We start from the raw sequence: 12458 nt of genomic DNA, 5'->3' as shown, positions 1-12458 counted from the left end.
AGAGTAGTGCAGTGTTGAAAGAGCCAGAACTCTGCAGTCAGTACTCAGAGTTTGACCTCAGTTCTGCAGTCCATTGTTTGTAGGTAAATTCTGAGACTCACTCGGATCTATACGATGGGCTTGAGCCTGGGAGTCTTGCTGAGTTGCAGGAGGATTATAGACAGCTGAGATCAGTGTGTTCATCCAGGTTCCTCTACCCTTCCTCTCTGCAGGAGCCCCTTCCTCTCCTTAGGGTTGGCACCCAATTTGGGAGGGCTGTAACTGCTTTGGGCTTGAGTTCAACTTACACTTGGAACAGTGTGTAAGTGTGAACTCCCCCTCTGCCTTGTAAAGCAGAAGAGGGCTAGTAACATTTCTGCAAGTGATTCTTCTAACCAGTCCACGAGGTCAGTTGGCATTAGTGAGACCAAAGAAGGCACAGAGAAGTGGTGAACGGAAGTGGTTTTTATTCCTGAAGAAAGCCAGCTGGCTGTCCTGAGTGTAACCAGTGACTTGGCCCTGTTCCTCTCCTTATTTTCCAGAGCTAAGCGGGGTGACTGGGAACACAGCAGAAAGCTCGCTTGCTTTCTGCATTCCTTTGCTTGCTTTCCAGTCTATCTGAATGGCAGTGTCTGCTTCCCTTATGCCAGCGTCACTACTTGTGGCTTTGCCTAATAGTGAAGCTTATTCAGAAATGGGACAAGAAGGGAGGGGATGTTTCAGTTTTGAAGGACTGTTACCCGCACAGCAACAATGTGTTTCTATTTTAAATATAATCATCTTTAAAATGTGTCATACCCTTAACCAAAAGAGACCAATATGGGCCTCTAAGAATTGCTTTCTTTGGTTTGGATGGGGTTGAGCTATCTGCTACCATCTCACGGCCGTCCTTGCCTGGGTGAGAACACTCTGAGTAGCGGGTCATCTTTCTACTGTAGTTTCTATGGGACTAGGAGGTGCATCAGTTGTGAGGTAAAGAGGAGCTCATCAGGGATGTTTTGGTTCTTATTTTGTGTTTATCTAACCATTCTGTGGCTGCTCTGCAGGTATAGATATGGCTGGGGGTGTTGGAATGCCATGCTTAAAACATTTTCTGCCTGCCCATCTCTGTTCTTCTTCTCTATTCATGTTAGAAAACAAAATTATTTTCAAGTGGAATGAAAAAATATGATGTTCCATAACCATGTTCTTATTGACATTAAGTAGTTTATTATGTCTCCGTATACCTGATTTTATAGAATAAGCTTACCTTCAACAACCACAAGGGCTTGATTATGGAATGAAAACTCCAAACCCAAATGTGGCTTTGAGCCACCTACAAGAAGGACAGGATCCAGTCTAGGGTTATGGCCCAGTGGTAGAGCACTCGCCTTGCACGTGTGAGGCACTCGATTCAATCCTCAGCACCACATAAAAAGGATAAATAATAAAGTCATTGTGTCTGTCTACAAATAAATTTTTTTTAAAGAAAGGATAGGATCCAAGCTGAGGTGTAGGGTGTGCTTGTTCCCTTACCTGGGTGCAGGGGGTTCCTGCAGATGAGTTAAAGGACACAGCCTCTGGCATATGGTACCTGTGGTTATAGAACTGTGCTCCGTCTCTCCCTCCCTCTCTCTAGGGCAGGGCTCAGGTGAGTCCCAAAAAAGAACCAACTGTTACCAGTGCTGTGGGAGCTTTGCTGCAGAACAGGGCCCTGGATACCACAAATGGAGTCCCAACCAGGTCAGGTAAGTCAGAGTGTTTACTTTAGCTTTCCAGTGATGGGGTCAGAGAGGGCCCTCATTGGCTTTGGGATTCATCCATAGTTGGCAAAAGCTAACAGGACATCCAGTGTTGCTTTTGGATACAAAAGATGTGTGGGTTTGTTTGAGGTTAAAGCTTATTTGCCAAGAGGGAATATTTCTTAATTTATCAGGATTACACAACTTATGACAATGTACAAAGTCCAATCCCCTTGCAGCAATCAGAGTCTACAACTATTGTTCTTCCGGTCTCTAAAAACTGAAAACATTGAGAATAGATGGCATGTCAGGTGCTGTGTTAAAAATAGAGGATTTTCTTTCTAGAAATAAGTCATTTCATCAAAGTAGCTGCACAGCCTGGCCACCATGACAGTATTGAGTTTGTGCCAGCCCATTTCCCTTCGTCCTCCCAATGTGTTTTCACTTATTTCACTCTGCGTTTTATAGAATGGGAAAAGGAGGTTTGAAGAGGGTAAGTTAGTTTTCTGAGGCACACAGCTGGTAACCAGCAGGCTGGATTAGGTATATACCATGCTATCCCCTCTCCATTTAAGCTGCATTAATAAATGTGGCAGTCTTCTCCGTGGTCAACATGTACTTCCAAGGCAGGATGGATAGTTTCATGGCCATAGTGGCACCTCTGATCAGAAGTCATATTTTGAAGGTATTCTCAGAGCTAGAATAAGAATTTACTGTCACACAGTAAAAAAAGTAGCAGCATGGAAAGTTTTGTTATTAGTTTTAAATTCCTTATGGACTTTAAAAGTCCACATGGATTAAAAATTGAGTTGAGGTATACATTTTTTTATACTGCTGGGGATTGAACTTGGGGGTGCTTTACCATAGAGATATTCACAGGCTTTTTTAGTTTTTTGTTTAGAGACAGGCTAAATTGCTTGGGGCCTAAGTTGCTGAGGCTAGCCTTGAACTTGTGATCCTCCTGCCTTAGTCTCCCAATTCCTGGGATTATGGGGGGTGCACCATCATGCCTGGATTTTTTTTTTTTTAAAGAACCACAATAATGTTTTCCAGCAGCTATATCATTTCAGTTTTCAACCAACACTGCACAAGGGTTCCATTTTCTCGATATCCTTACCAGCACTTGTTATTTTCTGTATTTTTGTAGTTGTTGTTGTTTTTAATAGTAGCTGCCCTAATGGATATGAAGTGGTATCTCATTGTAGTTTTATTTTTGCATTTCTTTAATGATCTGTATTGCTAAGAATCTTTTCAAGGGCTTGTTGGTGATTTGTAGATATTCTTTTGAGAAATGTCCATTCCAGGCCCTTGCCCATTTTTTCATTAGTTGCTTGTTTTTTGTTGCTCAGTTTTATGAATTTTCTAATACCCTGGATTTTACCTTTATCAGATGCTTGAGTTACAAATATTTTCTTCCATTCTGTGAATTGCCTTTTTACTCTGTTGATACTGTCTTTAGATTCAATTTTTTTAAAATTGTCTATTTTTTCTTTGGTTGCCTGCACTTTTGGTGCCATGTTCAAGAAATCATTGTCTAATCCAAGATCTTGGAGATTTACCCCTATATTTTCTCCTAAGTTTCATAGTTTTGTGTTCTACGTTTAGACTTTTGACCCATTTTGAGTTGATTTTTATATATTGTGCTAGCTAAAGGTTCTACTCCATTCTTTTGCATGTGGATGTCCAATTTTCCATTTGTTTAAAAGATTGTCCTCTATCCATCAAATGGTCTTGACACTCTTGTCACAATCATTTGAACCATATATGCAAGTTATTTCTAGATTCTTTATTTTATTGGTTTATCGGTGTCTTTTTTGCCAGTACCACATTATCTTGATTACGGTAGTATTTACTTCAGAAAATGTGAGCTCTACAAGATATAACCAAGGTTGTTTTGGATATTTCAGGGTCTCTTGAAACCCTATATGAGTTTTAAGACAGACTTTCCTGTTTGTGAAAAAATATTATTAGAATTTTGACAGGAATTGCATTAAATCTGTAGATTGCTTGAGAGGTAGCATTAGCATGTTGGCAATAATAAATCTTCCAATCCATAATCATGGGATATGTATCAGTTTACTTGTGTCTTTAATTTCTTTTAGCCGGCTTGTATAGTTTTTATTGTACAAGTTTTCATATAATTGGTTAATTCCTTGGTAGTTTATTCTTTTTGATGCTACTCAAAGTTTTCATAATGTCCTTTTCAAATTGTCCATTGTTAGTATCTAGAAAAGGAACTAATGTGTGTTAACTTTGTATACTGCTACATTGATGGATTTATTACTTACAACTTTTTTTCTGATAAAATCTTAGGGTTTTCTACATACCACTGCATCTGTGAAGAGACAATTTTACTACTTCCTTTCCAATTTGGGTGTTTGTTTATTTTACTTGCCTAATTGTTCTGGCTAAAAAATTCTTTTTCTATATTGAAAGAAAATATTCTGTGTGTTTTTCATTTGTAGATTTTTAGAGTGTTAGGGTTATTTCCTTCTATTCTTGGTTTGTCTAGTGTTTTTTTTTTTTTTAATCATGAAAGGATGCTGAGTTTTGTAAATGCTTTTTCTGCATTAGTTGATACAAAAATGTAGTTTTTCTTCTCCATTCTATTAAGGTATACTACATTGATTTCATACATCTATCTTTGTATTATAAGAATAAATCATACTTGGTCCTGTTGTATAATTCTTTTTATATGGTGCTGAATTTAGTTTGCAATTCTAGACTGATGGAGTGAATTAGGATTTTTTTTTGGGGGGGGCGGGGGAACACTTTGAGAAGAATCAGTGTTAATTGTGTTTTAAATGTTCAGTAGAGTTCACCACTAACACCATCAGGTCCAGCTTTTGTTTATCATCAGTTTCTTGACTCCTGATATATCTCCTTGCTAGTTATGTCTGTTCATATTTTTTTTATTTCTTCATAATTTAATCATAGTAGATTTTGCATTTTTAGGAATTTGTCCATTTCACCAAGGTCAAACTTGTTGCAATATTATTGTTCATAGTATTCTCATGAAATTCTTTTTATTCTGTAGAATAGGGTAGTAATATCCCCAGTTTCATTTCTAACTTTAGTAATTAGAACCTTCTTCCCTTTTTTTCTTAATCCATGTAGCTAATGGCTTGTTGATTTCTTGGTCTTTCCAAAGAAGCAACTTTTGATTTTTACTGATTTTATTTCCCTTATTTTTGTGTTCTCAATTTTATCTCTCCCTTAATGTTTATTATCTGCTTCCTTCCTCTAGCTTTAGGTTAGTTGTCTTTTTTTTTCCTCATTCCTTAAGTTGCAAAGTTAGGTTGTAGGCTTTTTCTTATTTTTCTTTTTTTTTTTAAGAGAGAGAGAGAGAATTTTAATATTTATTTTTTAGTTTTCGGCGGAAACAAATCTTTGTTTGTATGTGGTGCTGAGGATCAAACCCGGGCCGCAGGCATGCCAGGCGAGCGCGCTACCGCTTGAGTCACATCCACAGCCCCTTTCTTATTTTTTTAATGTATGTATTTACAGCTATACATTTCCCCTTAGCACTGCTCTCACTGTATCCCACAAGTTTTATTTTATTTTTTTTTTCTCTTTTATTTATTTATTTATTTATTTATTTTTTTAATTTTTATTGTGGGTTGTTCAAAACATTACAAATTTCTTGACATATCATATTCCACACTTTGATTCATCCCACAAGTTTTAATATGTTGTGTTTTCAGTTTCATTCATCTCTAAGTATTTAATAATTTCTCTTGTGAGTTCTTATTTGATCCATTGGCTCTTTAACAGTGTTTTGTTTAATTTCAGTTTACTTCTGTTATCGATTTCAAACTTCATCCTGTTGGGGTTAAAGAAAACACTCTGTATGGTATATATCACTTTTAATTTATGGAGACTTAACCTATGACCTAATGTGGTCTATTCTGGAAAATGTCTTGTGTGCACTTGAGAAGAATGTGTATGCTGCTGTTGTTGAATAGAGTGTTTTGTATATATCTGTTAGATCTGGTATGCTTATTGTGTTGTTTAAATTCTCCGTTTCTTATCCCTGTCCAGTTGCTGACAGGGATTTTGTTGAGAGAATTGAGGTCTCTATAATTGTCAAAATTTTATTTCTCCTTCAATTCTGTTGAGTTTCGCTTCATATATTTTGATGGTCTATAATTAGGTACGTAATTGTAATATCTTCTTGCTGTATTCAGCATTTTATTAATATATAACATCCTGTTTTGTACAATATTAGTGTGTCACTTTTACTCTCTTTGATTGCTATTTTGCAACATTATATCTTTTACCATCCTCTCTGTTTTAGTCAGCTTTTTTACTGCTATGACTAACAGATCTGACTAGAACAAGTTTAGGAGGAAAAGTTTATTTAGAGGCTCACAGGTTTAGCGGTCTTAGTTCATAGAAGGTTGGCTCCATTCCTCAGGGCTCCAGATGAGACTGATATCATGGTGAAAGATTGTGGCAGAGGGAAGCAACTCACATGAGATCAGGAAGCAGAGAGAGACTCCTCTATCCATATACAAAATATATACCCCATCATTACACCCCCAGTGAACCCGTTTCTCCAGTCACACCCCGCCTGACTCCAGTTACCACTAGTTAACCCATCAGGGATTAATTCACTGATTAGTTTAATGCTGTAACCTAATCACTTCTCCTCCAAACCTTCTTGCATTGTCTCACAGGTAAGGGGGACACCTTACATCCAAATCACAACACTTCCATTTTCAATTTACTTGTGTCTTTGCACCTAGAATGAGTCTCTTATAAACAGCTTATAATTAAATCATGCTTTGTCCATTGTGCCAAACTCTGTCTTTTGATTGGAGGGTTTAATCCATTTACATTTATCTCTTCCTATAGGTTTGAGTTACTGTGTAGAGTCCTTTCAGTTCACCCTGCAGGACTCCCTGGAACATTTATTTCAAGGCAGATCTTATGTTAACAACTCCCTTAGCTTTTGTTTATACGAAAATGTCTTAATTTCTCCATCATTTTTTAATCCAGATATGGGATTCTTAGTTGACAGAGGTTTCCATGCCCACCCCACCCGCTTTTCTTGCACATTGTCTATATGGGCCCACTCTCTTCTGGCCTCCAAAGTGTCTGATGAAAAAAATTGCTGATGGTGTTATGGAGGATCCCTTATATGTGATGAGTTGCATTTCTCATGCTGCTTTCAAGATTGTTTTTTGAAGTTTTGAATATGTCTTGTTATGATTCTTGTTGAGTTTATCTTGCTTTTGGAGTTCACTGTATTTCTTGAACATTTATAATGGTGACTTTCATTAAATTTGGGAAGTTTTCAGCCATTGTTTTTAAGAAACATTTTCCTTGCCCTTTTCTCTTTTCCTGGTGTTCCCCTAGCACATATGTTGTTTGGCTTGATGGTAACCCAAGATCCCTTAATCTCTGTTCTGATTTCTTCAATCTTTTTATTTTCTCATCCTCAGACTTCATAATTTCCATTGTCTTATCTTCAGGTTCATTGACTTTGTCTTCTGCCTGTTCAACTGTGTCCTTGAGTCCCCCTAGTAACTTCTTTTGTTTTAATTATATATATTTTTTTTACTTCTAGAATTTATTTTTAGTATCTTTTTAGGAATTCTCTCTTTATTGGTATTTCCATTTTTTTCCACACATCGTTTTCTTGACTTTCTCCATATCTTCCCTTAGTTCTTTGATCATCTTTAAGACAGTTGTTTAAGTCTTTGTTGCTAGATCTCCGTAGAAGATCTGTCATCATATTTTTTTTTTGTTTTTGTCTTTAATAATGCTAAGAATTGAACTCAGGGGGGCTCTACCACTGAGCTATATCCCCAGCCATTTTTTATTTTAAGACAGGGTCTCACTAAGTTGTGGAAGCTGGTCTCAAACTTGTAGTCCTCCAGCTCAGCCTCCTGAGTTGCTGGAATTACAGGTGTACTCCACTATGGCCAGATTTCATCAGGTCTTTTTTAGGGACAGTTTCTATAGATTTTTTTTCCTCCCATGAATGGCCCTACTTTCTTATTTTTCTTGCATCTTGTGATCTTCTTGTTGAAAACTGGACATTTGAATCTAATAATGTGATAACCCTGGAAATCAGATGTTCCCCCTTCCCCAGGGTTTGATGATTTTTGTTATTTTTCTTTTAATTGTTTTGACTGTGCATACAATCATTCTGAAATGTAAATGTAGGTCTTCTCAGGCCTTTTCTGAGTTTGGGCTATTCCCTGGGCATATGCAGTCACTTTCCAATTTTCCTGTATATGCAGTTGTTTGGAATGTGCTAGTTTCAAATATCGGATTCCACAGGAGGGAAAAAAGACAAAAATTAAGGAGGGTGAACATGGTTCTGTAAGTCCCCTTTAAGTGTGTCCCTTCAGCTAGAGGACCAAAGGATTGCAGCCAGGGTGGGGTGGGATATGCAACAAAAGTGGCCACCTGCCTCTTTGTGTACCTCTTTGATCAGAAACAACATTCAGCTGTCAGAACAGAAGATCAGCGCCTAAATCTCTAATATTTGGAGAATAGTATCCTTATCGCCCACCCTGCCTCCCATAAGCCAAGTGCAGATTGATTCAAGGACATGTGCACAGCTGTCTACCACATGGCAAGGGGTGGGGAGGATATGTAATTGCTACTGTGTTAAAAGTTGAAATTGATGAAATTATAACTGCACTTTACTGTCCAAGACTTCTCCTCCAAGTTGCAAGCCTTCATAGACTTCAGAGTCCCAAAATAGTTACTTCACTCAGATTCTGCCAGTGTGGTTGTTATCTAGATGGGGAGGGAAATTCCTGGTGATTATTACTCTGCCATTTTCCCAGAATTCTGACAGATTATTAGTTTTCTCCTGATCTGTGAAAATGCAACAATGAACTGGATTTGGGTTTTCACTAAGAAAAAAAATGATTCAATCTGTATGTGTACTTGTTTGGTAAAACTTTTACTAACATGCTTTTTTTTTTCCCCTAAAGTATTATGATTAGTATCTTTCAGAAAAGACAATTTTTGTTATGATTTCTTATTTTCAGATAATATATGGTAATGCTTAAAAGGGGGAAAAGCACTCCTTTAATTTTGAAGTCAAAGCTTAATAGGATTGGATCGCTTTGACAGTGTGCAAAGTTGAATCTGACCCTAGCCCCACATGTCTAGAACTGTTGATCTCTTATCTGTTGAGCTTGGAGAGAGTTGATAATAAGAAAAGACAGAATGTTAGTGTACTGTTGAAAATCAGGGAAGAAATTCTGCCCTTGGAAAATTAATTTCTTTAAAGTGGCAGCAATGCATAAGGGAAAAGGCCCTAAATTAGGACTCACAAGTCTTGTGTCAGCATGTGATGTGAAGCAGAAAATTATGACATCATTCTGATACATCAGAAAATAGATTAGCAGATCTAAGCAAATGGAATGTTTGCTCTTGATTAGTTACTGGAGGTTTATAACCACTGTGTTCTTGCTCGGTTAAAGACCAGTTTCTTCAAATGGCATATACTAGCTTCTATAATACCATCTGACCTTGCTTTCTACTCTTTCTTCTCAACCCTGCTCCAGCTGCCAGGCCTCTGTTAATCCTTGAACAAAACAGGCATGTATACTCCTACCACAGTATACCTGGCTGCTTCCTCTGCTGTGCCACCAATCTACACTGCTCATCAGCTTCAATTCTGTGCTGAAGTTTCATTTTCCCAGTGGGGTTTCCCCAATCTGTGTATTTAAAAGTAACAGAGGCCGGGCTGGGGATGTGGCTCAAGCGGTAGCGTGTTCGCCTCGCATGCGTGCGGCCCAGGTTCGATCCTGAGCACCACATACAAACAGAGATGTTGTGTCCGCCGAAAACTAAAAAATAAATATTTAAAAATAAATAAATAAATAAAAAAATAAAAGTAACAGAGGCCTCCCCAGTTTCCTTTGTAGTTTTTGAGTCCATACCATTTAGTGTTTCTAATATTCACTATATATATATATATATATATATATATATATATATATATATATATATATATTTCATTTTCTTTCCCCTCCTGCCAAAAAAAAAAAAAAACGAATGTAATTTTTAAGAGAGCAGGGATTTGTCTGTTATGTCTTGTTTTTAATACACTACTCTGTCCCTATTGTTTAGAATTGTCCTGGCTCATACGCAGTCTCATGGCTGCAGCTTTCCCAGGCTGGAAATGTATGCTGGTGGCCCTACAATTCTGGGGTCTCAGGAGACACATTTAAACCATGGCAGATCCTCATAATCCAAATAGAGCCTTCTATTAACACAACAAGTCCTTCTGGAATAAAATATATGGGAGAAAGTTGGAATCTTATTTCTCATTAAATTATTGACATTTGAATATAATTGACATGTTAATTTAGCTTTAGGAGATAGCTCTTCCCACCTCCCCCCCCCCCCCAGGCCCTTTTCAGTCTTAAGATGTTTCAGTAATTTCTTCTTTCCTGGGGCTTTACCTGGAAATAAAATCCCTGGAATTACATGTTGTTTGGAGCTATGCTGGGGGAAACAGATGCACATCAATCAATGGAAGCTGGTTCTCTAGAGTGTGTAGACTTGGAGAAAAGCACTGATTGCCTTTCACTCCTGCCCACGACCCCACAAGTGGTGAGAATGGGTTGGCTGAGGAATAAAAGCTAAGAAAGGTTGAGTGGTGAAGAAAACCACAGGACACAGAAAGTAATTTTAAAAGTTGGGGGAAGAGGGGCTGGGGTTGCGTCTTGGGTAGAGCGCTTGCCTAGCATGTGAGGGAGACACTGGGTTCAATTCTCAGCACCACGTACAAATAAAAATAAATAAATAAATGTCCATCAACAACCTAAAAAAAAAAGTGGGGGCTGGACTGGGCTAGCTGATCTTAGGGATCGAGCTTACACACACAAAAAAAAAACCAAAACAAAACAACAACAACAAAAAAAACGCAAAATGGAGCCCGCGCTTGCTTTATTTGTATGGGGGACATCAAAGGTTTTCCATGGAATGTTCTTTGCCAAATAGGTAGGAGGTGGGCTGTCCAATTCCCAGTGGGTTATGCCCAAGACTGAGCTACGAGAGGGGTTATAGAGCTAATAGAGCAGAGATAGAAGTCATGTGCCTTGGGCAACCTTATGTATTGGGGGAGAGCCTTGGAAAAAAAACGTAAATATCCATGGCTCAATACAGAGAGAAGACCCTCAAGTAATTCACGGGTGGCTCAAGTAATTCACTAATGTGACCTGGCCTGGGCATGAGTCAGTCACACCTGTTCCTTTTTCTGGTCTGTGTGAATAGGAGAGTCTATTTGTAACATGAGGATCTCCCGTGGTTTGAATGTGTCTCTGAGACCACAGAGATGTAGGGCCACCAGCAAGTAAGTCCAGCCTTGGAAAGCTGGGGGCATGAGATTCCAGCCCATGAGGGTTCTGGGTGAACGAGCCCAGCAAAACTCCACCAGGGAAGGAGGTGGTGCCTGAGACCTCAGGGGCCCAGACCTTACTCTTTTTCCAGTTTGTCCATCATGTGGGACATGAGGCCCAAAGAGATTATTCTAGGTCTCAAGATTTCATATTGTTTTCCCTCTTGGGTTTTGGACTATTGGGAAGCAGTTATCCCTTTCTTCTTATTTCTCCCTTTTGTAGTGGGATGTCCATCCTAAGTATTTCAGAAGTAGATAATTTGTTTAATTTTATAATCTCACAGCTGGAAGGAAATTTGCTTTCCAGATGAATCATGCTTTGAGACTCACCCATATCTGATCTCAATGAGATTCTGAACTTTGAACTTTTAAGTTAGAAGCTGAAATGAGTTAAGATTTGGGGGCTATTGGAACAGAATGGCTATGTTTTACATGGAAGGAGGATATTGATTTAGGGTGCTGGGGCAAAATGCTATGGATTGAATGCAACCCCCAAAGTCTCCAGTGCTTTGGTGTTTAGAGGCGGAATATTTGAGAGGTGTTTTGGTCATGAAGCTCTGTCTCTTTTCCCCTCTCTTGGATGCATGCTCTTTTCCCTTTTGCTGTCTGCCATGGGATGACATAATGAAGAAGATCTTCATCAGATAGATACCTGGGGGCCCCTTCAGCTTGGACTTTCCAGCTTCCAGAACTTTAAGAAATAAACATCTTTTCTTTATAAATTTCCCAGTCTTCCTATTTTGTTATAGCAGCACAAAACAAAGACAAAATCTTTTTAAAATTGTTATTAGGCTTTGCTATTTCTAAATGGACAATCAGTAGTTTACTTTGTGTTACTCTCCTTTTTAATCACATGGCCATTTTTGGTGTCATATAAATTAAATTGTTGTCTTTCAGCCAGCTGGTAGTTAATGTCCATATTAGTCTATTTTTCCATTATTATAATAAAATACTTCAAGCTGGATACATTATAAAGAGAGTTATTGTCTCACAGTTCTGAGGCTGAAAGTCCAAACAACATGGATGACATTGATACTGGTGAGGACCCCAGTGGATGTCATCACAGTGGCAGATACATATGCGAGAGGGAGATATGGCATGAGGAGGAAGGAAGTGAAATAGAGGGGAGGGCCAGACTTGCTCCTTTGTTAACAGCTCACTCTCACAGGAACTGAGGTTCCGTGAGAACTACTTAACCCCTTCCTAGGATGATACCCCTAATGACCTCCCCTTTAGGCTCCACCTTGTAAAGGTCCCACCACTTCTTAACATTGCCACACTGGGGATCCAGCTTCCAACACCAGAACACTTGGGAAGGGGGTGGGGCGGTCACATCCCCACCGTATCTCAGCCATAGCAACCTCCCAAACTCTGGATTTTGT

The 12458-nt window shown here is 38.6% G+C and overlaps 1 protein-coding gene across 1 annotated transcript in view; it reads left to right on the top strand.

Annotated features, from left to right (window-relative positions):
• Zc2hc1b (zinc finger C2HC-type containing 1B) overlaps window positions 1-12458 on the top strand; it is a 45739-nt gene that overhangs the window by 30717 nt on the left and 2564 nt on the right. Inside the window, exon 6 of the mRNA XM_027938414.3 lies at window positions 1598-1706. Coding sequence (XP_027794215.2) covers window positions 1598-1706 — 109 coding nt within the window. The remainder of the gene's footprint in view (window positions 1-1597; window positions 1707-12458) is intronic.

This window comes from Marmota flaviventris, chromosome 6 (genome assembly GCF_047511675.1).
Source record: "Marmota flaviventris isolate mMarFla1 chromosome 6, mMarFla1.hap1, whole genome shotgun sequence".
NCBI classification, from domain to species: domain Eukaryota; kingdom Metazoa; phylum Chordata; class Mammalia; order Rodentia; family Sciuridae; genus Marmota; species Marmota flaviventris.
Note: the sequence above shows the minus strand (reverse complement) of the source record. Positions and strands in the feature narration are given on the sequence as shown.